The 26,540-nt window shown below is 38.5% G+C and overlaps 1 protein-coding gene across 2 annotated transcripts in view; it reads left to right on the forward strand.

Moving 5' to 3' along the window:
- Positions 1–26,540, forward strand: part of SLC12A2 (solute carrier family 12 member 2) — a 2,115,502-nt gene that overhangs the window by 1,421,113 nt on the left and 667,849 nt on the right. For both annotated transcript variants that reach the window (XM_044060802.1, XM_044060801.1), the window contains exon 14: positions 9,593–9,748. In XM_044060802.1, the coding sequence (XP_043916737.1) occupies positions 9,593–9,748 (156 nt within the window). The remainder of the gene's footprint in view (positions 1–9,592; positions 9,749–26,540) is intronic.

Consider the following 26,540-nt stretch of genomic DNA (forward strand, 5'->3'; position numbering starts at 1 on the left):
GGAAAAAGCAGACGTGCCCAAGGTAGAGGGCAATACCGAGGATCTTACAGGGGACGCCAATGGCAACCTCCAAATCAAAGAAGTGGCGCAGACAATTCAGCTGCACCACAAGGACAATCACAATGACTTGGCTTTCGTACCGCCTACAAAGGTTCAAAGAGAAGCACCTTTGGGAGGAAAATTAGCCTTATTCTCACAAAACTGGCATATCTTAACCAAGGACAATTGGATTCTGGATTTGATAGACAAAGGTTACAGATTCCACTTCCACACATTACCAATAAAACAAGGCATGCCAAACCTGCCACATCATCAAAGGGCAGAGGCACTCACTCAAGTTTCCAAGCTATTAAGTATAAAAGCAATAGAAAGGGTTCCTCCTCAGGAACAAGGCCAGGGATTTTATTCAAGACTGTTCCTTGTTCCAAGAAAAGAAAACAAATGGAGACCCATACTGGACTTGTCAACTCTAAACACTTTCCTCATTGTGCCAAAGTCAAAATGCTGACGTTGCAGCAACTTCTTCCCATGTTGGGCAAGGGGTCTTGGCTGGTCACTCTGGACCTCAAGGAGGCATACCTGCATGTCCCAATCAGACAAAGCTGCAGAAGATACCTCAGATTTCTTGCAGGGACAGAGCATTATCAATTCTCAGCATTGCCGTTTGGCTTATCTACTGCGCCCAGAGTGTTCACAAAATGCCTGGCATCAGTAGTGGCACACTGCAGACTGCAGGGGATTCAAATATACCCCTACTTGGACGACTGTCTCATACAAGCAGGGTTGGGAGGGTGGCCTAATGGTTAAGGTGTTTGCCTTACAAACACAAGATACAGGGTTTGAATCTCACAGGGGATAATTGGCTAGGCTTGAAATGGCTCGCAAGGGCAGTTAGCCTAGTACTAACCTATGAACTATGAGCCTATGAAACAAACCTTAAAAGGGAATTTGGACTATGTCATGCATCTACTGCAGGCCTTGGGATACACAGTCAGCATTCAGAAGTCAAACTTACTACCATCCCAACAAATTATATTCCTAGGAGCCAAACTGGACACGGAAAAACAAATGGCCTACCTCACAGAGGAAAAACAACAGCATTTACCAGAGTACTTCAAAGGCCTAGCAAAGCTTTCCCAGACGACTGCAAGGAAAATCCTGCAGGCCCTGGGTTTCATGGCATCTTGCATCCTTCTGATACCTTTGGCAAGACTTCATATGAGAAAGCTGCAATGGTATCTAAAAAACTTATGGTCTCAACACAACAACAGCCTAGAGGACATAATCCCACTTATTCCATGTCTGCAGAAGGAATTTCTATGGTGGGCTCAAGCCAGTCAACTAAGCAAAGGCATGCCTTTCAACAGACCTCAAGCAGACCAAATGATAACAACAGACGCCTCAGACCATGGATGGGGGGCGCACATGGAGGGCAGATTCATTCAAGGTCTTTGGACGCCAAAGGAAAGACATCTGCACATAAACCAAAAGGAGATGTTGGCAGTGATACATGCTATCGAGACTTTCGAAAAAACACTAAAACAGGGATATTTGCTAATAAGGACAAACAACACTACTGTCATGTGGTACATAAACAAGCAGGGAGGCACTTATTCTTACCCCCTCTGCAGACTAACAATGCTTCTCTGGGAAAAATCCCTGAGCCTGAGGATACATTTACAATCCCAGTTTGTACCAGGCAAGGACAATGTACTGGCGGACAATCTGAGCAGAAATTGCAATGGTACGACCAAGCCTGGTCTCAATGATCATATTAGCATTAAACCCTTCCTGATAATGGATAGTTAAAATTTTCTTGTCATAACATTTTTCTTGTTCGAAATTATTCTACATATATTTTTTAATATTTTCATTTAAAATATTGTATAATTTTTACCTGAAATATTGCATAATATTTATAATATTTATAATATTTATAACATTTATAATATTTATATTTATATTTATCAATATTTATATGCATGCATACATATATACATATTCCGCAAGGTCCACAAGCTATGTTGCATTTATTATTATTGGCATTTTTTATGTTGGTGTATACAGTTGCGTTTTTTATAGGCTATGAGTTATTTTTAGCTTCATGAATTTTCCTTGGTATTTTACACTACCATATACTGTCATAGAACAAATCCAGCATAATCCATTCATTATATATATATATACATTAGGAGAATTACAATAGGTATTTTATTGCATATACATTTTTATATATTGTTTGGAAACTTTTTTAGAAAGTATCATATATATAAAATTTGTGTTTAAGTTGAATCATGTTGTTCTATTAAGAATGGAGAATATAATTTTATTTGCATCCCTGATTGCTGAACCAATTGACATCACTTGTTAGAAGTCAATTAATTAATTCTTTTGGCGCCAAAGATGCTTTTTATTGTTTTACTTTTGGGGCTTTCATGGTTCTGATGAAATCTGTTTGTAGCAGATGAAAGCGCTTAACCATCTATGTTATTGAAAGTTCTAAGACTGTGTGTCGTACTGCTGTGGATTATTAAAATCGTTTGCTATTAACTGAGCGAGCAGCGTTTTACTTGGTAACGTTGTTATCCTGTTGATACATTTCGGTTTATCAGTACTTTTTACGTTCTTTGGTTTGGTTCCCTGGGATGGCTGATGTTACTGAGTCAACGCCTGCTCTATCCGACAAAGAGGAGCTCGTCGCTTTAAGGGCGGAGGTCACGTCACTGCAAGCCGACGTTGGCAAGTTATTAGAAATGGTGAGCAAGCTATCTAATGCTAACAAGGATAGCTATCCTTGCAACAACGGACCGGGTTATTTTGCAGAAGTTAACGAATGTATGGCGGACAAAGGAGGAGTTTTTCCCAATTCGAACAGTGATTCGGAAATTCCGAACGCCCAACCACACAATTCGGAAGGACTTACATCCGATCGGATGCTTACAACACAGTCTCAACGGCTCAACCTAAAGGAGGGAGCCGTTGTTGACAAACAGCTGAATATATCGCTGGAAACTGATTGTACTTTTGATTTCAGCATTTTTCATCTTGACGACGAGTCACGAAGAACAGGTACCAAACCTAAAATTAAAAAGAAGGAAGCAGCGAAATCTTATTCTACGGCTGCTACATGCTTTACTAATCAAAAAGGTACTGTTAAGAATATCAATTATAATAGCAAAAAAGTTAGAGCAAGTCCTACGGACGTTTTAATTGCACAGAAGGACAAGAGATGTAGTTCTGTGGATGATGAACATTTTAAACATACTAATATTGATAATTTTCTAAACAGAGATGTTGTATTTAACACTAATGAATGTGGAAATGATTCAAATCGAATTTATAATAAATATGATGATGGTGGTGTAAAGCAGAAAATTTACACCTTAGGTAAAAAGTTGTTACAGGCTAAAAGTATAAAAATAGATATCGCCTATTTAAAACAATGCATTTCTTTGGGTATCATACCTAAAGGGTTAAGATTTTTTAAACTACCCTTGGGTTTTGATTATCTGAGGAGAATTTTATGCAGGATTTCAACAAAATGTTTGACCATTTTGGTATAATGTATATGGAAAAATTAATTGCATGCAATGAAGAGAAAATGATGTTTTTAACAAATGAAATAGCTTTACTTAACGAAGAGATTTTAAATGACAAGCATTTGGAACAATGGTATGATTTATACCATAAACAATTTAGTTTAGTGGAAAACAAAGCATCCACTATTTTTAATAGAAAGAATAACAAGATAGACAGGGATATGCTATTATACAAACAACATAGAGCATACATATGGCCCCAGAAAAAATTTAGTACCACACTTTCAAACAAGAGGGAAGAAGTGGTATTTAGGGGACGTAAAGATACCTGGTTAAATTATGATGAAGAAAATTTTCAAGGGGGAAGATATCACCAAGCACCCAAAACATACAGAAGGAAGTTCTAGAATATGCACTTACTAACAGTGTAGTTGCAAGTGAAGTCCAGCCTACCATAGTGGACCCCACTTTTGGTCCAGAAGTTCTGTCTAAAAATAATAATATTAAGGTTGTGTCGTATAAAGGTTTGAAGGTATATAATTATACTGACACATCTATCTCTGAAGAATTTTGCTCCCTATTTTGTAAGGGCATGAAATTTATACCCACTGCCAAGTTCAATGTATTTGACATCATCAAAGAAATTAAATTATTCTGTAGGAGAATGAACTTGGCAATACAATTCAATGACTCTGAGAAGGATAATATAAATGAGCATAAAGAGGGTACAGATGAGCAACAAGGAGGCCACCAGGTTGAAATATTGAAGAAAAAAAGTGTTTATGTTCCAGGGTATCACCCTACAGTAGCCCAATATGAAAAACTTGTTGCACATGATATGTATTGGCTTCAAAATCGCATCAAAAGAAATACCTTACCCCTGTTCACTGGACATCAAGATAATCTAACTCAGTTAGAGAGAGAATGTTTGAACAAAGTTATTAATAATAAGGACATTAGGGTCATGAAGCCCGACAAAGGGGGAGGGATAGTTTTGTACAACACCATAAATTACAACCAGGAAATAATGGATATATTACATCTATCAGGTAATTATGAGGAGGTATCCCTCAATCAAGTTAATATTGGATATAAACGTATCGATCTTGCCATTGAGGAATTCTTACTTGATAATAGGATATCTAATGAAACTTATGAATTTATTAGAGTGGAATTTCCCAAAATGGCTTCCATTATAGGGATACCCAAAATACACAAGAATATAAGCAAACCGCCTTTTAGACCTATAATCTCAGGTTCTAGGTCAAAAACTTATAAGTTAGGGGTTACCATAAATAGATGCACCAAGCACGTATATAATAATGTTGAACATCTTACTAAAGATTCTTGGACCTTTTTGAGCAAATTAACCCCCTTGATTTGGCACAACGAGTTGACTTTCATAACTATTGATGTAGTTGATCTTTTCTCCTGTATTCCTAGGGAGAAAGGACTAGATTATTTTTTCAACAGCCTTAAGAAATTTTCTGGGCTGAGTTTTGAGAAAATAAATTTGATAGTGGACATGATGCGTCTAGTCCTTGATCACAACTACCTTCAGTTTCAGGGTGAACTGTTCAAGCAGAGTAGAGGGGTGGCCATGGGTGCATCTTGCGCCCCAGTATTTGCTAATTTGGTGATGCTCGAATGGGAATCACAGTTTGTTTTCCCTAGTGAATATTATAGGTACATAGTACATTACACCAGGTACCTGGATGATCTCTTTATTTTATGGAAGGGACCAGTGGAATTGATACGTGAATTTATTGAGTATTTAAATAATACTACTGATTTTTTGAAGTTCACATACAATATGAATTCTGAAGGCATAGCCTATTTAGATACCTATGTTTATTCTACGGGGACGGAATTTCAATCCAAGATTTTTAGAAAAACAACTTTCTCAAATGACTATCTATGGTTCAGCAGTTGTCATCCACCACACATTTTCAAAAATGTTTTTAAAGGTCAATGCATACGTGCTGCCAGAATGTCTTCAAATGAGGAGAATATGGTAATGGAGTTAAATAGAATATATGATATGTTTATTAACAGAGGGTACCCTGACGACCTGATTAAACCCATTAAGGACTATGTTATGAGAGAATGGGGCAACAAGTTTCTTCCATTATTGGGTATACCTTTTATAACTAAGGCAAATAACAAAATACCAGGAGGTTGTATATGTGTACTCACAGCCCATATATAGATGTTTTGAAAGAGATTATATTAAAGCATTGGAATCTTTTTTCAACTTCGGAAGACATTGGGAAATGTGTAGGATACAAACCGAATATTGTATACAAAACTTCCTACAACATTAAAAGGATGCTAGAAATGAGAAAGAATATCCCAGGTAAATCAGCACGAAATATACATACTAGAAAATGTGGGGTTTGTAAGCAATGTAAGTTTATCAATGAAAATAGGTTAGTCAAGTTGAAGAACATCACAGCTAATTGTTTACAAAGTAAGGGGGGAAATTGCAACACCTCGAGAGTAGTATACATCGCCACCTGTGTAGTATGTGATGCTTATTATATAGGAAAAACGGAGAGGAAACTTAGGACAAGAATATATGAACACACCTATAGGATCAGGAAACAGGATCCTAATAACGCACTCAGTAGACATATTCTAGACAAGGGTGTTGAACATTCCTTCCGTTTTAGTATTATTGATCTTATTGATCATACATCTACAACAGGCAATTGGAAATGTTTTTTAGCTGCAATAGAGAGCAAATGGCAAATACTTTGCAATGCTACGACCAAGCCTGGTCTCAATGATCATATTAGCATTAAACCCTTCCTGATAATTGATAGTTAAAATTTTCTTGTCATAACATTTTTCTTGTTCGAAATTATTCTACATATATTTTTTAATATTTTCATTTAAAATATTGTATAATTTTTACCTGAAATATTGCATATTTATAATATTTATAATATTTATAACATTTATAATATTTATATTTATATTTATTAATATTTATATGCATGCATATATATATACATATTCCGCAAGGTCTACAAGCTTTGTTGCATATATTATTATTGGCATTTTTTATGTTGGTGCATACAGTTGTAGTTTTTTATAGGCTATGAGTTATTTTTAGCTTCATGAACCTTCCTTGGCATTTTACACTACCATATACTGTCACAGAAAAAATTCAGCATAATCCATTCACTATATATATATATACCTTAGGAGAATTACAATAGGTATTTTATTGCATATACATTTTTATACATTTTTATATATTGTTTGGAAACTTTTTTAGAAAGTATCATATATATAAAATTTGTGTTTAAGTTGGATCATGTTGTTCTATCAAGAATGGAGAATATAATTTTATTTGCATCCCTGATTGCTGAACCAATTGACATCACTTGTTGGAAGTCAATTAATTAATTCTTTTGGCGCCAAAGATGCTTTTTATTGTTTTACTTTTGGGGCTTTCATGGTTCTGATGAAATCTGTTTGTAGCAGATGAAAGCGCTTAACCATCTATGTTATTGAAAGTTCTAAGACTGTGTGTCGTACTGCTGTGGATTATTAAAATTGTTTGCTATTAACTGAGCGAGCAGCGTTTTACTTGGTAACGTTGTTATCCTGTTGATACATTTCGGTTTATCAGTACTTTTTACGTTCTCTGGGAAAAATCCCTGAGCCTGAGGATACATTTACAATCCCAGTTTGTACCAGGCAAGGACAATGTACTGGCGGACAATCTGAGCAGAAATTTCATGGATCCACACGAATGGATGCTGCACCCTCACATTTTCTCTCAACTGGCAAGGACATGGGGAAGACCAGACGTAGATCTTTTTGCTTCCCACTTAAGTCATCACCTGGAAAAGTTCTGCACAAGGACTCACCACCCTCTAGCTTGGAAAACGGATGCTCTCTCCTTCAGCTGGAATTCTCTAAAAATGTATGCATTCCCTCCCCTGCCTCTGCTGACCAAGGTGATACTGAAGATCAAAGCAGAACAACCAACAGGCATCTTGATAGCTCCAGACTGGCCGAGGCAACACTGGTACCCCTTGCTATTGACCATAACTTGGACCAAGCTATGGCCTCTGACCCTATGGCCCCTGCTCCTAACTCAACACAATTACAGGACTGTACATCAAGACCTGAAAACATTGCATCTGACAGCCTGGAGGCTACCATGACTTCAACACCAAACTCTCTTTCCAAATCTGTTCAAGAGATCTTGCTGGAAGCACGCAGACCTTCCACCAGAAAAACCTATTCAGCCAAGTGGAAGAGATTCAGTATCTGGAATGCCAACAGGGGTCAGGACACAGCATTACTGAGTATACCTCAAATATTAGAATACTTGGCAGAACTATTTCATACTGGACTCTCATACTCCTCAATAAAGATTCATGCCTCAGCAATCTCAGCAAAATACAACTGTGACCCTCCAGTGTTTTCGCATCCTCTGCTAAGACAGTTTCTAAGAGGGATAAAGAATATCAAACCTCCCAGAAAACAGCCAGTACCTGCATGGGACCTCAACTACGTGTTGGAAAAGCTAACTCTTCCTCCATTTGAGCCAGCAGCAACCTCAGAAATGCAATTTCTGTTATGGAAGACGGCCTTCTTATTGGCAGTCACCTCTGCAAGAAGAGTTTCGGAGATACAGGCACTCATGGCAGTGCCCCCTTCCTCATTTTTCATCAAGACAGAGTCTCTCTAAGAACCAATCCTACATTCATGCCAAAAGTAATTTCCAGGGTGTCTCTAAATCAAGCTATTCATCTACATGCATTCTTCCCCAATCCTCAAAATAAGGTGGAAAAACATACACAGACAATTACGCTACTACTAAGGCCACCAGAAGGTCTGACCAGCTGTTTGTAGCCTATGCTGCTGGATTACAAGGAAAAGCAATCTCCAAGCAAACAATTTCAAAATGGATTGGACATTGCATCAGATTTTGCTATTCTTTCCATGGAAAAGGTGTGCCAGCCAATATCAGGCCACATTCCACCAGAGCTATAGCCACTTCCACAGCTTTCCTAAGAGGAGTGGCAACAAAGGACATTTTAGAAGCTGCTACATGGAGCTCCGTGCATACATTTACCAAGCACTACAACCTGCCCTTATACTCCAGATCCCGAGCAGGCTTTGCTTCAGCAGTCCTGCAGGGGATTTTAGCTACACCATCCTTATCATAGTTCCATCCACCCCCAGCTTGGCTATGGTACTCAACCCATATGTTATGACTGCAGTTGCATTCTTGAAGGACATAGTACAGTTTTGTACCTACCATAAATGTAGATGTCCAATAGATATGCAACTGCAGTCGGATTTTCCCGCCCTCCTACCCCTCTGTATCCTTCTTTTTGGGTCCCTACCCCTCTTCCGTTCAGCTGGGGGTATCTCCTATGGTGTATCTGTTTATTACTGTTGTGCATGTTTGGGATTATTTTATCCATTTACCAAATGAGGGCACCTGGCATCTGGGGCAAGAAACACTGAAGAAGATGGCGTCGGCCGATGCCTTTATTCTCCAGCCGTTGTGACGTCGGAGAGGAGGCGATCGATGCCGGACCCAGACTTCGGAATTCGGCTGACCGAGGGCTGCCTGAGGCAGGACAACCCATATGTTATGACTGCAGTTGCATATCTATCGGACATCTACATTTATGGTAGGTACAAAACTGTACTTTTTCCAGCAGTCAATTTGAGTGCCTCATTGGTCCCTGTATTGCTATTACTGCATTGTATTGACGGTTGTTTCAGACTGTAAAATCTCATATCCAGTACTTAAGGTGTTGACATACATATAACAATGTACATTTTTTGCTATGTAAAACTAATTACAGTAAAACTTGTGCATAAAGAATGGTTGCATTTCTGAGCTGTCCAGCAGTAAGAAAACTGATGTCAATTACAGATGACTGTATGCTTGGAAGTATTTTTTTGCAAGTGTATTTGAATCACTTTGATGAACTGATAACTTTAAGCAGGGCATTAACTATAACTTAACTAGCTTCACTTTTGTTTGACTTGTCACAATTCCATCTTTTGTTTAGGTTGGCGGCCTGCATTCAGGTACTACAATATGTGGGTTTCCCTCGTAGGAGCAGTTTTGTGCTGTGCAGTGATGTTTGTTATCAACTGGTGGGCAGCACTGTTAACCTACGTGATAGTCCTCTCTCTGTACATATATGTGACCTACAAAAAGCCAGGTAAGTAGGATAGCCACTTAGTTCAAATTAAAATACAAAAGCTTTTAAAGCAAAACTCTCTCCATTCCTCGTAATTACTCTTTAGATGTTTGCATTGCTTCAGCAGATGGCACTGTTGTCAGTGGGAAAACATTCATTTTCTGGGTATGTGTGTTTATTTTTATACAAATTATGCATCGTTACTTCTTGAAAGCTGTAGTGCAGACATACTATTGTAAACTGTTAAAAAAAAAATGTAAATAGGCATGTCTGAAGTGTGTTGCAAAATCTTGATAGTGTTACAAAGTAAATGCTAGATATGACAGGTCATTGCAGTCATTTAGCATAAAAATATCCTTTGAAATGCTGTCCTGTAGTTGACTGGGTAGTTGAAGCACTCGGCAGCTTGTGTTATAGGTTCATAGGTTCATAGGTTTATACTAGGCTATCTGCCCTAAGGCATTTATAAGCCTAGCCCAAATTATTGTGGCTTACGCCACCCCTTATATGAAAAAATACTGTGCCCATTAGTTTGTTGTGCCTCTGTCCAGCAGTGACCCAGAGATGATTCCCGGGGTAAACCTACGATCTCCCATCCACAGGTCTAGATTTCTCTTGAACAGAGTCAGCGAGGTGCTCTGCCTCACATGGACCGGGATTTTATTCCACAGCATAGGGAGTCTCTGAGTGATAAATCTATCCCTCCAGCACGTCCTATTTATATCCGTGCTAAGGTTTAAGTCGCTTGCTCTAGTGGTTTTGGTGGATTTGGATTTTTGAGGTGGAGCATGTCCATTAATTCCGGGTTGGACATGGCCTTGTATGTCAGGCACATGTCACCTCTGAGCAGGCGGTATGCGACTGAATAGAGCTGGAGTTTCTTCAATCTGGCAGCATATGACAGATTTTGGAGTCCCTTTATCCTTTTGGTGAGGAACTTTTGGGGTCTCTCCAATTGCTGCAGATGTCGGGTGAGATACATCCCGAATGGGGCATTGTACTCGATCATTGGTCTGATAAGTGAAGAGTACAGGGAACAATGACCTCACTAGATCTGGATGTGAATCCCTTCATGATCAGGTGGGCAATGTAGAAGGTCTTTCTAACCACTTTAGCAATGTGAGTGTCAAAAGAAAGGCCACTGTCAACCTGGGTCCCCAGGTCCCTGATAACCTCTTCTGTGCTTAGTGGATTGCCACCTATATGGTAGCTTGGGGTTACCTTGTTTTTCCCGAAGGGTATGACTATACATTTTTTGGCGTTTAACTTCAGGCCATGGCTCTGGCACCAGCTATCTGTTTCAGTGAGTCCCTTCTGAAGGATATCCGTGTCTGATGCACTTTCCACTATGGCGCCCAGTTTGCAGTCATCTGCAAACTTTGTCAGCCAAAGTCCTCCCATGTTGGCCTGTACTTCTGAGAAGTAGATGCCAAACAATAGGGGGCCAAGGACCGAGCCCTGTGGGACACCACTTGTGACCGGCTTGGAGTCTGACACAGCGCCAGCAACTCTAACCCTGTGGGTTCTGTCCTTAAGCCAGTTTGCAACCCATCTTGTGACATATGGGTTTACATTTAAGCTGGTAAGTTTTTCTACAATACCCGAGTGGGGTATTGTGTCGAAAGCCTTTGCAAGGTCAAGGTAGGCTGTATGGACTGCCTTTCCCTCATCAATGGCCTTGGTGACTATTTCGAAGAAGTCGACCAAGTTCAAAAGGCATGATCTTCCCTTGACAAAGCCAAACTGGGTCGGGTCCAATGTCTGCAAGTCCCCTATATCTTTGTTTATGAGCTCCATCATGATCCTCTCCATAGCTTTGCAGACTAGACTTGTTAAGCTTATGGCGCGGTAATTACCAGGGTCCGTGAGGCCACCTTTGTGGAGTGGGACCACAGTTGCCGTCACGCCACTCCTTGGGCACGTATCCTGTGGTAAGGCTGAGATTAAACAGCTGCCTTATGTGCGGGTTTAATTCCTCATTTAGCTCGTGTAGCACACAGCCGGGGACACCATCCGGTCCCATTGATGCTGTGTTTTTAGCTTTAGAGAGAGCAGCTTTCACCTGCGCATTTGAGATGTCCGGGAGGCTACACTCGGCTGGGATAGTTATCTCTCCTTTAGGGGAGAGGGGTGAAGCTTGCACTGAACCTGTCTGCCAGTATGTTGGCAATGTCTGTGGGTTCAGTGATTGTTGTATCATTTTGGACTAATTCTGAGCATATCTGTGAGTTTCCAGCCAGGTTCCTAACATAGCTGACAAAGGCCTTATGATTGTCCTTTGAATCCATGGCAATTTTTGCCTCAAAATTGGCCTTAGTTGATTTTATGGGTGCTCGTATTTTTTACTAATAATGATCAGGGTGACTTCCCTTTTATGGATTTTGTTCTATCATGTAATAGCTTTCTCCTCTTATTGTAAAGGTTGTTAATGGCGGGGGTCCACCAGACTGGACGTTTGCCCTTTGTGGAAAGAGTCTTGGTTTTATTTGGGATTGCCTGATCCATGCAGTCCTGGAGGTGTTCATAGAAGGCATTTGTAAGGGCTTCAAGCTTGGGTTGTGGTTTCCTCTGACTCAGGGGCCTTGAAGGATACCACACCAGTCTTGAGTAGTGTGAAGTTTGCTTTAGAGAAGTTCTTCACTATGGTCTTTTTGTTTGGGGTGGGGGCGGGATGTGGATTTCCAGTGAGATTAGTTTATGATCAGATCTCACCAATGAGGGATATACTTCGGTGTGGAGCATTTTGTCCCCATGTTTGTGACAATGAGATCTAGTATATTTTCTCCTCTCGTGGGAACAGTGACTAGCTGTTCCATGGCATTTGAATTTATGAACTCCAGGAACCGTTGGGCTAGAAAGTTAGGGCTTGAGTAATGTTCCCAGTCTATATTCGGGTAGTTGAAGTCACCCAATATGATGGTGTTTGGAGATACATTTATACCTCCAGTGTCTTCAGGAAGGCTGTGTGGGGTTCCTGAGTTTGAGAGGGTGGCCTGTAGCATGCTACAATTTGTAGAGCAGTTTTGCCTATGGTTAGTTGCACCTGGATGGTTTCCGAGCTTCATGCTGTTGCCACCAACCTGGAGGTGTGAGTATCCTTTATGAATATGGATACACCCCTCCTTTTGTGGAGTGGTCCGGGTTTTGGGGCGGAACGCATGATATGAGGTAAAACCTAATAGTGCCGGGTGCTCTCAGGAGCCTTGAACCAGGTTTCAGTTACAGCACAGACATCGATGTTCTCCATACTGAGAAGGGCCTCGGTGCGTGCATTTTGAGATTTAGACTTCTGGCATTGAGCAGCATTACCCTCAATTTCTTCCCATTTTTGTTTTCTAGGGTGGTAGGTTTAGAATTTGAGCCTTGCCTAAAAAGGCACTATGGGGTGGCAAGAGCCTTAGCCAATATCTGGAATCCCAGGGTGACAGGTGCAAGCCGTCCCTTGCGAAGCAGCGTGGCTTGTCAAGCATGTCATCCCAGGCAGACAGACACTGGATCCCTTTGAATGACACCAGACATTAAGCCAATTGTTAAAGCTGATCATCTTGTCTCTATATTGTGGCATCATTCTTGGTGAAGGAAGGATACTGCTCAGGGTTAGGGTCATACCTGCCTGGGCTACATAATCAGAGAGCTCCTCTATGTCTCTTTTCATGCAGTCCAGGGAGGAGTGCGTCTCAGGTCGTTCACACCAGCATGGACAATGACTGTGTCATATTTGTACTTGCTGTGGAGTGACCCAGTGCTTGTGTTATGTGGCGGATTCTAGCGCCCGATAGGCAGCTTACTGTGACCCTCTCCTTGTTCAGCCTGGTGAGTGGGACGTCAGTGTGTCTGACTATGGAGTCACCTATGACAAGTATGTTTGGTGTTGTATTTGGCCTTAAGGGCTGTGACTGCTTTGCACACTGCTTTTGTGGTTTATGTGTTGCTTGTGGGGTGTCTTGAGGTAGCAGTTGTTTGGGTGTCTGCTTTGGAGGCCTCTGCTGTTTAGGTAAATTTTACTCAGAGCCTCCAGTATGTCTTTGTGTGTTTATGTGTTTGATTCAGTGGAGTGGTAGCATTATGTGAGGCTGGTTTTGTGGTGTGTGTAGTTGCCTTCTCCTCCTGTCTGGTCTTGCCAGTCCTGAGTTGAGAGAGCTCAGCCTTCAGTTTGGCTAAATAGCTGCATCTCTCAAGTATTTGTGTTATGTGGGAGGAGGAGAGGGTTGTCTGTGTACATGAGGCAGTTATAACATTGCCTCAAGATTCCCAGATTCACCAGCTGGACCGAGAGGAGATTGACAACTGACCTTTGGACATGCTAGAATAATATTGGGAAATCCTTAATTGAAAACAAGGGCCAGTGGGGAGTGAGGGTGTAGTGCTTTTAATTTTAGTGCTGACTTATATAATTGCTTTAGTGAGCAAGTGCCAGGTAACTTGAGTGCAATGTGTTACAAGTAGCTAAATCCAAAACCGACAAACAGTAACTTTCTTTCAAGTGAAACAAGGAAATAAGTACAGTAAGCAATGCAGATATCACTAGTGATCCACAGAAGCTGAGAAGTTGCGTATTAGGTGAATTAGCTTCCAGGGAAATAACAAGCAAACAAACAACAAGCATATAAACAAAGCTAGATTCAGTAGGCCTGGATCTAGTCTATGCTAGAGCAAACAAGGTGAACCAATTTCAGTAAGATACAGTTCAAATATTCAGGCACTATAAACCTTTAACCAGAAAATTCCCAGCTCAGAAGGGCAGAGTCCAGCCTCTTCTCCCACAAGAGTGCAGACCACGAACCTTCTTAATGTAAAATAACTGGCCTGAAGCCCAAGTGCCTAAACCAGAACTAATACACTTGGACACTGGGCTCTCAATCAGCAGTTCCCAACTTAGAAGGATGAAAGCTACCTGTCCTGCCACCACAGTGCTTGCCACAAACCTTCCTAATGTAAAACAACTGGTCTGAAGCCCAAGTGCTTAATCCAAAAGACTTGAATGATAGCTACACTTTAATCAAGTTACAACCAAGCAGTAATAAATACCATTGAATACTTTAGAGAATGTCTGGATTAGTGCTCAAGTTACACAAACAAAGCTAGATCCAGCAGGCCCGAATCCAGTCTATGCCACAGCAAACAAGGCGCACCAACTTCAGTAAGAAACAGTTCAGATATGCATGCACTATAAGCCTTTAACCAGAAATTCCCAGCTCAGAAGGGCAGAGTCCAGCCTCTCCTCCCACAAGAGTGCAGACCACGAACCCTCTTAATGTAAAATAACTGGTTTGAAAGCCCAAGTGCTTAAACCAGAATTAATACACTTTTAGAATAACAGACACTGAGCCCTCAATCAGCAGTTCTCAACCTAGAAGGATGTAAGCTACCTGTTCTGCCACAACAGTGCAGACCACAAACCCTCTCAGTGCAAAACAACTAACTGGTCCGAATCCCAAGTGTTTAAACCAAAAGGCTTAGAATGAGTTACACCAAGCAGTAATAAATACAACTGAGTATTTTAAGATGATGCAAAAGTAAAAAGAAGTAGGTAAAAACACAAGGACAGTAAAAGCAGATGAAATTTTTTTTTTTCTGAACAAGTGCTGAGATCAAAGAAACAGATTTGAGTGCTGAAACTAGAAAACTGGCTAGTTACAAGAAAAAAAAACAAGCTAGAAGGCTTCCCTCAAACACAGAAGGGCTTGGGGGCTCAGAAGCCTACAAATAGTCTGTACCACTTAACAAGAAAGGCAGGAAATAAGCTTAATTTTTTTTCTATTTCCCAGATGCTCTCTTTGTACACAGTAGGAGTGCCTGAAATCAGAATATGATCTCACTGCACTCAGTTGAGTGAGCAAATGAGATGGGCCCAGAGGCAGGCTGAGGGGCGGGCAGTTTCAATGCCACTAAGATTGACACCAAAACAAAAACAGGGCGGGTGGGTGGGAATAACTGAAGAGCAGAATAACCAGTTAAAAATTCCTTCAACACTCCTTCATACACAGTTTAAATCAATTTAAATACTGTATTTTTAAAAAAAAAAGTGCATAAAAAGGTACTTAAATTCTCTTATACGTCCAGTTGAATATAACCAAGTTCTTAGCTTGCCAAGCTGAAGTTTTAAAGCAGGAATTATTTCACATGCACCAGTTTAAATATGCAAGGACAGGAAATCAATGAATGTGGCTACCCCCACACCTGTAATTACTAGCAAATAACAAAATTCAGCCAACACTTGCTTTTAGTTCAAGTTACTGAAGAGCAGAATAACCAGTTAAAAATTCCTTCAACACTCCTTCATACACAGTTTAAATCAATTTAAATACTGTATTTTTAAAAAAAGAGCATAAAAAGGTACTTAAATTCTCTTATACGTCCAGTTGAATATAACCAAGTTCTTAGCTTGCCAAGCTGAAGTTTTAAAGCAGGAATTATTTCACATGCACCAGTTTAAATATGCAAGGACAGGAAATCAATGAATGTGGCTACCCCCACACCTGTAATTACTAGCAAATAACAAAATTCAGTCACCACTAGCTTTTAGTTCAAGTTACTGAAGAGCAGAATAACCAGTTAAAAATTCCTTCAACACTCCTTCATACACAGTTTAAATCAATTTAAATACTGTATTTTTTAATACAGTTAGTGCATAAAAGGTACTTAAATTCTCTTACGTCCAGTTGAATATAACCAAGTTCTTAGCTTGCCAAGCTGAAGTTTTAAAGCAGGAATTATTTCACATGCACCAGTTTAAATATGCAAGGACAGGAAATCAATGAATGTGGCTACACCCACACCTGTAATTACTAGCAAATAACAAAATTCAGCCAACACTAGCTTTTAGTTCAAGTTACTGAAGAGCAGAATAACCAGTTAAAAATTCCTTCAACACTCCTTCATACACAGTTTAAATCAATTTAAATACTGTATTTTAAAAAAAAAAGTGCATAAAAAGGTACTTAAATTCTCTTATCGTCCAGTTGAATATAACCAAGTTCTTAGCTTGCCAAGCTGAAGTTTTAAAGCAGGAATTATTTCACATGCACCAGTTTAAATATGCAAGGACAGGAAATCAATGAATGTGGCTACCCTCACACCTGTAATTACTAGCAAATAACAAAATTCAGCCAACACTAGCTTTTAGTTCAAGTTACTGAAGAGCAGAATAACCAGTTAAAAATTCCTTCAACACTCCTTCATACACAGTTTAAATCAATTTAAATACTGTATTTTTTAAAAAAAAGTGCATAAAAGGTACTTAAATTCTCTTATCGTCCAGTTGAATATAACCAAGTTCTTAGCTTGCCAAGCTGAAGTTTTAAAGCAGGAATTATTTCACATGCACCAGTTTAAATATGCAAGGACAAGAAATCAATGAATGTGGCTACCCCCACACCTGTAATTACTAGCAAATAACAAAATTCAGCCAACACTAGCTTTTAGTTCAAGTTACTGAAGAGCAGAATAACCAGTTAAAAATTCCTTCAACACTCCTTCATACACAGTTTAAATCAATTTAAATACTGTATTTTTAAAAAAAAAGTTCATAAAAGGTACTTAAATTCTCTTATACGTCCAGTTGAATATAACCAAGTTCTTAGCTTGCCAAGCTGAAGTTTTAAAGCAGGAATTATTTCACATGCACCAGTTTAAATATGCAAGGACAGGAAATCAATGAATGTGGCTACCCCACACCTGTAATTACTAGCAAATAACAAAATTCAGCCAACACTAGCTTTTAGTTCAAGTTACTGAAGAGCAGAATAACCAGTTAAAAATTCCTTCAACACTCCTTCATACACAGTTTAAATCAATTTAAATACTGTATTTTTTTAAAAAAAGTGCATAAAAAGGTACTTAAATTCTCTTATATGTCCAGTTGAATATAACCAAGTTCTTGGCTTGCCAAGCTGAAGTTTTAAAGCAGGAATTATTTCACATGCACCAGTTTAAATATGCAAGGACAGGAAATCAATGAATGTGGCTACCCCCACACCTGTAATTACTAGCAAATAACAAAATTCAGCCAACACTAGCTTTTAGTTCAAGTTACTGAAGAGCAGAATAACCAGTTAAAAATTCCTTCAACACTCCTTCATACACAGTTTAAATCAATTTAAATACTGTATTTTTTAAAAAAGTGCATAAAAGGTACTTAAATTCTCTTATCGTCCAGTTGAATATAACCAAGTTCTTAGCTTGCCAAGCTGAAGTTTTAAAGCAGGAATTATTTCACATGCACCAGTTTAAATATGCAAGGACAGGAAATCAATGAATGTGGCTACCCCCACACCTGTAATTACTAGCAAATAACAAAATTCAGCCAACACTAGCTTTTAGTTCAAGTTACTGAAGAGCAGAATAACCAGTTAAAAATTCCTTCAACACTCCTTCATACACAGTTTAAATCAATTTAAATACTGTATTTTTTAAAAAAAAAAAGTGCATAAAAAGGTACTTAAATTCTCTTATACGTCCAGTTGAATATAACCAAGTTCTTAGCTTGCCAAGCTGAAGTTTTAAAGCAGGAATTAGACAAAGATAAATGTCTTACTAGAAACAGAAGTGTTCCCAGGCCAGCAGCTATTGTAAGTCACATGTATTATATCTCTAGGACAGCAGGCCATTTTTATTTTGTGTAAAGGTTTATTTTTTGGCATCATATTTTGCTTTATGGCGTCTGTGCAGATTTGTCTGATTTTTATTGGTCCTATTTTAATGTAGTACAAGGGCTTGAATCCCTTTTATATTCATCTTTTGCTTGCTTTGCACGTGTTTCTTGATCAGGCAGTGTGCAGTATGCCTTCTGTAATCTGTTGTCTGCTCTTGGCAAGTGCTAGTGCACTTTTGCCACTGTTAACTGCATCTGTTTTGCATTATTTTTTTGTGCAAGGAGGTGGGGGTTAAGTAATACAGTTGCTTGTAACGTGGGGTAACAAATGTTAAAGTGCTGAGAATGTTTCCTACAGCCAAGTAGCAAGATTTGAGGGTAGAATTTAACTAGCAAAGTATGCAGTTGCTCATTGTGTGGTGCTTGATGTGTTTTGACAAATTGTTATACGATTCATATCTGTTTGTTTGGCTGGGAGGAATTGCAGAGTTTTTTTTTTCTGTAACAGAACTTGTACTGATTGCTCTACATGATGCAGCACTTTAGGAGTTTCAAATTTGTTCACCATCCCTAAATGTGCAACAGGAGTGTTTAGTGTTTTATGACCCTTAACTTGTTTGTTGTGTAGCAGTGTTTAAATGAAAACCGATTTCTGTGCAGATCATGACAAAACTTGCATTGTAGATTTAGATAGCACACAAAGTAGACCAGAATTAAACAAATCTTAACCATTTGTTTTCCTATTAAGAAGGAGGCATAATTCTTAGACACGCTCTTGTTCCAAACTGTGGTAAGCACTGACTGAATGTGTGCACCGATTTCTGTTACATTTTATTCTTGGGTTGTGTGCAGACTGCATGTTGTTCATTGCCTGATAGCTGGTTTTGTACTTACATATTCTGGCTAATCATTCACAACCTATAGGAATATTCTATAAATCAGTAGTGTATTAATTGGTGTGTCTGTGCTGTTTCGGTCACAGCACCCCATGGCGTGACTTCCAAGATGGCTGCACACTGAGTAACAGCTTGTTTCTAGCTCTCCCAGTGTGAAAACAGAAACAGCAGAGAAGGCCAGTAGACTTGTGTTTATGAGTAAATGTCAATAACTGGCTAGTAAGTACACTACCTGTATGCTGGGAACAGAGAAATACAGAAGAGGAAAAAAATCAGCTAGAAAAAGTGAGGAAGAAACACTGACTAGGGAAAGTTCTTCAGCTGTTCAGCAAAAAGCAATGCAACCTTCAGACATGATTTCCAGTTACCTACAGGAAGAATTGCATACAGACCTGGTTAAAATAAATGAAAACACTGATGGAGTATATCAACACAGGCAACAAAAGTCTGGAAAAAGTGGAAGAAGCTTTAAGCATATATTTAGATGGGGGATGGTAAAGCTACAAAAATCAGAGGCTGAAGTGAAGAAAAGGTTGGCTGAATGGGAGACTGCTCAGGAAGAGATGTTGCAAAAATAATATAATTAGAGGACAGAGCACTTAGAGGAAACCTGAGATTTTCAGCTGTACCAGAGAAGCTGGAAGGAACAGACAGCATTAATTTTATGAAAGCACAAATAAGCAACTGGCCTGGTATTCAACAGCTGGAGCTGTTAGTTGAAAGGGCATATGTGTATGCTCCAAAACTAACTATAAGAAAGCAACCTAGACCTTTAATAGTAAAGATGGAATCCTACCAGCAGGAGTGGATTCTGACAAAACTGTGGCAGAAGGACCAAATACTAAAAGTGAGAGAAAGCAGTGTATTTGTGGAGAAATGATTACTCATTGTACACCAGACAAAAGAAAAGTAAATTCATTCCACTATTCAGAGAATGTCGAGCTGCAGATGTGTGATATTCAAACTGTTGTCTTTAAGGTATTCTTCCCTGGAGGGATAAAATCATTTTTTGATGAAGTGCATTCTAAGGAAGCAATAAAGTTTGTCAAACAAAGCAAGCTGTGAAACAGAAGGAGATTATTCTTGTTCCTCTGGAAATAAAGACTACAGAGAGACTGTACCTGTGCAACCTTTTCCATGATTTCAATGGAAAATATTGGAGAGAAGGTAGGGAGCACGAGAGTTGACTAGAAGAATCGCGAGTGCGTTGGAAATGAAGCAGAGACGGGATTTGGGTGGTGGAGAGAGAAAACCAGTAATGTAATGTGGGATTACATTGCAATAATTATATTTGTGAAATATGATAGAACAAGAAAATCAGGAAATGTTGGACTTTTTCAAAATGTATTGGATTTGTGGGGGAGTCTAAAGTATATGCCCTACTTCATATCATTAATGTTCGGAAAAAATGCTTTGAGGAGGGGAAGAGAGGGGCAGAAGCCAACAGTAGGTAAAGCAAACACTTTCTTTTCTTAATCGTACTGTATTTAGGGTGCATGGTTTTCTTTGTTTTGTAATGGGGGCTCTAAACTGGTGGTGTTTTTCTTTTTCTCCCCTCTTCACACACACTCTTCTTGTACAGTTTTGAGAAATATAGGCAATACAATGATTAAAAATAAAAGAGCCTGGTTAGAAAGGCATGACCGTGTTAAAATGAATGTGCTTTTTTTTCCATTCTTGCATGGGGTAATGACTGATTAAAGACCTTGGATTGATTCGTTTTAAGAGAGAACAAGTAAATGAAAAAGAATATTTAATATTATGAGTTATTTTTCTTTTATCAAATGCATGTATATTAAGTAGCAGTTCTGCAGCTAGTCTTCATGTCTCCTTGGAAGACAATCTGTTAGAGAAACAGGAGACAGTATGGTGGATGGGAATTGGCTGAGAGAAACTGGAGACAGTCTGATGGAAGGGAATTGGCTGAGGGAATAGAAAAGAGAAATTGGCTAGAACATAATGTTCTGCGAAAACAGTTGGCGTTTTTCCCAGTTGAGAGTTTTAAAGATGATGCAAAACCAATTAGACTTGAAGTAAAGTTTTCTCTTTTTTTAAATGCAATGTGGATATTAATATAAACAGGTGCTTTTATTTTTTTTCTTTCTTCCTTCTCTCCTTTTCTTTGTTCAGTTTTAAGAAATGTAGGCACTGCAATGAAAAAGGGGGGATGTCTGGTTAAGAGAGTATGTTAAAAGAAAAATCAGTGTGCTTTTTCCCATACTTGCATAGGGAAAAGACTGGTTTAAGACCCTAGGCATTATCCAGTAACAGGTTTATTACAAAGCAAGTAAATGAAAAAGAATATTGTAAGGTTTTTTTTCTGGTAAACAAGGCACCCTTAGCAGTTTTTTTTGTCTGGTTTGCATGTCACTAGAAGATAATTTGATAAAGGAAAATGGCTTGGAGAAAGTGTTTACTGAAAGCATTCACGTGTTTCCTCAGCTGGGAGAGCTGTAAAGATATATAGCTAGGGAGTGGAATAAAATTAAAGTGGGAGTTTCAAATTAGTTTTAAAGGAAAGGGAGATGTGATTAAGAAGTAAAAAGAATGATGATTTAGAGGACTGACAAATGTTGAAGTATTGCTAAGTAGGGGGGAATCTCAGAACAAGAAAAGGAGCAACTGCAGAATATTAAACAGAAAATAAGGGATTATCTCGATAATATACACAAGTTTAGATTATGTATTAAAAGTATTTCAGAAATGTTATGAACGTTTATATAAAGCAGAGAAATATGGAAATTAAGAAAAGGTACAAATGGAAATGTTTATGGAAGAATTAAATATGTCAAGGTTAGAGGTAGATGAGGCTCAATTACTGACAGGATAGGAAGTGATGAGATAAAAATGGCTATGTATAACCAATCTACAGGAAATTTGCCAGGAATAGATGGTATTCCCTTGGAAGTTTGGAAGGTAGGAGGGAAGAATCTGATAAAGATCTGGAAGGTTTTGTTTAATGGTATTTTAAGAGGGAGACGTACAAGCATCCTGGAGGAAGGTGGTGGTAACAGTAATACCCAAGATCCATTGGATCCAGCTTCATACAGGCCCAATTCAATACTAATCTGTGATTATAAAGTATTTGCCTGTAATGGCTAAAAGAATGACAAACGTGATGCCAAAATTGATAGATATGGATCAATGTGGTTTTGTGGAGGGGATTAACAGAACATTGATGATCCAGAGGGAAACAGAATGTAAGAAAATATCACTTTTACTGATGGTCTTGATGCAGAGAAAGCATTTGACAGAGTAGACTGGAACTTCATGAGCAGGGCAATGGAAGCATTTGCTTTCCCTTATACAATTATAAGGTTGATTAGGAGTACATATGAGGGATTGGAAGTGAAATTTAAAGTGGGTGGGGTCCTGTCTGATAATTTTTGCTTGAGTAGAGGAACCAGCAGGGTTGCCCACTTTTCCCTTTGTTGTTTGCATTATATTTACAACCATTGGCAAAAAAAATAGGGGACTCAGAAATTCAAGGATATAATTGGTATGGCAGTCAGGAAAAGCTGGCTCTATTTGCAGATAATATTTTGTACATGACAAAACCAGAAAGGGATATTACAGTGTTGTGGAACACTTTAAGACGGTTTCATATCTTTTTGGAATACCAAATTAATGAAGCTAAAACAAAGGCTATAGCAGTAAGTTATGTACCCACACACAAATTTGTCCAACAATATCCATGTTTATGGGGACATGATAGAATGAAGTATTTAGGAGTGTGGATTAGAAAGGACTCTTGTGGCAGCTAAGGATATGTGCAAAGGGACTAAACCGAAGATAATACAAAAATTGAGAAAATGGAAGCTTTGTTATATGGTTGTGGATACGAAGATACAAGCCATTAAATCGTTTTAGTCCCTGTAGTCTTGTACGCAGGTCAGGCATATTTTTTATCAACCAGAGGAGAAGTTGTGGATAGCAATTATAAAAGAGTTGAAGGATTTTATCTGGGAAGGGAAGACAGCAAGAGTCAAGTGGGATAAGCTGATTATTCCAATAGAACAAGGCTGACTAGGATTACCCAATTTGAGGGGTATTTGAGAGCAACACAGTTAAGGCTGTTATACATAGCACAAGCAGAAAACTATAATTCAAAGTGGAAATGAATGATGATGATACAGGGAGGAAGTTTAAGAAATGAGAGGTTGGGATTTTGGATTCAGACTGTTAAGGAGAACAACAAAAACCATATAGAGTATTATATTCATAAAATAGCATGGAGTATTCTAAGAACTAAACCAGCACGAGAATGGACTAAAAAGATTCTGCCAATAGGGGTAACTGTGGTAGGGATACGAATAATAGACAAGGGGGGTAGAATTAATTTTAGAAAACTGGCAAAGGAACCAAAGTATTGTGAGCAAGTAACTGGAAAGGAAAAGGTAATTGAATGGGAAGAGGCCATGAATTTATTTGGATTGCATGTTAGAGATTGCCTTCCCTATCAAGGACTGATATCACGATATAGGCGAAGAGAAAGAAATAGGGTGTCCTAAATGAAAGACCAGTAATGATAGAGTTTTTAATAGAATCTAGAACTGGAGCTGTTAAAAAAAGCATTAGTAAAGCATATAAAATATTGCATGACAATTATAAGAACCAATCAGCGGAGCTTAGGAAGGATTGGGAGGAAAGATTGGATAAGCAATTGACAAAGAAACAATGGGGGGAATACATATACATCTCCCAAATATGCAACAAAGTCTAGAAACTTTAGGATCTTTCCATGGCAGTGTTTACATAGGTATTTTTATACCCCAAGTAGCCTCCATAGAATTTTTCCTTAGGTGGTTAGCAAATGTTGGAGATGTTACAGGCAAGAAAGAGGTGGCTGTCAGCATATTTTTTGGGAGTGTAATGAGCTGGCAGACTTTAGGGATTCCCTGCAGACCGCTCTGTCAGCGATGCTGGGTGAATGGATTGGATTGACTCGGGGAGATGATTTTTTGAGCTATGATACAGAATTGGAATCCCTAGACATAGTAAAGCCTTGCTGAGTCTAATTATGGTGTCTCCCAAAAAAGTAATTACTAGAAAATGGAAATCAAAGTCTAGACCAACTTTACTAGAAGTAGTGAATATAGTAACAGAGAGAGCACAACTGGAATTGGGATCTTTAGAAAAGGAAAGGAGCAAGCTATGTAGGAAAAAATGGGAATTGTGGGAATAATATATGTAGAGAAGGAACAAGGTTTGAGGCAGGATTTGAATGAGCATTATAATGCTGATCAGACAATGACTGAATAGATTATAAGTGATGTATAATGTTTGCAGCTACAGTTTTCAGTGGTGTGTGTGATGTATAATGCTTGCAACTAAAGTGGTGTCATTTGTTTTACATCATATAAATGTAAAATTGCCTATGTCATATATATATATATATATATATATATATATATATATATATATATATATATATATATATATATATATATATATATATATATATATATATATATATATATATATATATATATATATATATATATATAAAATTAATAAAAATGTTAACTGAAAAAAAATGCACCCCATGGTGTCTTTGAGGTCTTGCCTACACAGATTCAGTTTTCCATCTTTGTAGCACTTGCCCACAGCTGTTCAATGCTGATATTTAGAGGGTGAGTTTGGGTAGTAATGCAATAAGTAATTAACACATCCATTTATAATGAGTGCATGTGTTTCTATAGTGAGAGATAGTGCTTCCATGAGTTGCCCACCTGTGGGATGTCAGTACAAAAATGCTTAATAGGGGATCATGGTACTTTATTAATGCTCATATATCTGATTTGCTAGTGGTGGGGCATAGAGAATGTCTCATTAATAAGTAGCCAGGTACAGAAAGTGCATAAATGTACCTTGCCAATACCACGCCTTAAATAATTCACAGCGTGCATTAAAAATGTTTTGAGTGTTAGTCAATCTTTTATAAACAGCGTTACTAAACTGTTTTAGACAGTGACATATTTACACACATTAACAGAAGAAAAAAAATGTAGTAACATCTTCATGCAGTAAGTATGGCTAGGCTTATAAAAGCCCCATGGGGTCATTAGCATAGTAATTACACATGAACCTGTTATATATAGGAGCCTTAACTGTATAGCTCTAAAGTATCCCTTCAAATCAGGTAATTCTGAACCACCTTATTCTGAGGAGAATTAACTTATCCCACTTATTTTTTGCCCTCCGCTCCTCCCAACCAAGTTATTTCAGCTCTCTAATTTTGGTCGACAACTTTTCTGGTTGATAAAAAAAATATGCCTGAATTGTATATAAAACTAAAGGGACTAGTAATGTTTTCACTGCTTGTCTCTTACTAGCCTTATCTATAATTAAGGGCTTCCAGAGTCTCAGTTTTCTGTATTATCTATTTAGTTGCCTCCCATATATCCTTAGTTGTCCTAACCGAATCCTTTGTAATCCATGCACCTAAATACTTGAATTTTATGTTCCTATAAATATGGGCATTGCTAAACCAATTCACATGTTGGTATGTAGTTGTAGATAATAGCCTTTGCTTTTCCTTCATTTATTTTGTATCTTGAAAAAAATTAAAACTGTCTCATTATGTTCCACAGGACCAAAATTTAATTTCCTGTATTTATCAAGTACAAAATATCTGCAAGTAGAGCTAATGTTTCTTGCCAGCTGTATCCTTGAAGTTGAGTTCCTTATTTTCTTTTCCAATGGCTCTAAGTATAAAGTAAATAAAGGGGAAAGAGGACACTTCTGTAGAGTTCCTCTGTTCAAACATCTGTTTTTTTGGAAAGGAAGTCCCCCAACTTATATCTTGCCTCCAACCCCTCATATATCCTTCTAATTAATGCTATTGTTCCTTCAGGGAATGCAAATCCTACCATTGCCTTATTCATAAAATCCCAGCTGACACTATCGAATGCCTTCTCTGCATCAAGGCACACTAACAAGAGAGTCATTTTCTTATACCCTGCTTCCATCTGCATCATCAGCAATGTTATCAAATATCTGCTTCCTCTCCAGAAAGCCACATTTATCCTTGTCTGTTAATTTTGGCAACACCTTTGCCATTATTGGTAGTGTAGACATACTTTTTAATCACGGTATAAATCGTTCTGTGCACTGTTGTTCCACTGTGGTGACCCCTAACCGGGAAAAGCCAGTAGTAGTATGAAACAGAAATGTGTGTATATGAATTTGAGTCAGACAGGTTTTTACCCTGTTTGGATAAAGTGACCACCTCAGCTTTCTTCTAGGATGCTGTTATACCCTCTCCCCTCTTTAACAAAAACAGAACTTTCAAGATCTTTATCATTTTCCCTCGCAACTTAGA

Source organism: Protopterus annectens, chromosome 2.part0 (assembly GCF_019279795.1).
Source record: "Protopterus annectens isolate FY-2018-M chromosome 2.part0, PAN1.0, whole genome shotgun sequence".
NCBI lineage: Eukaryota > Metazoa > Chordata > Ceratodontiformes > Protopteridae > Protopterus > Protopterus annectens.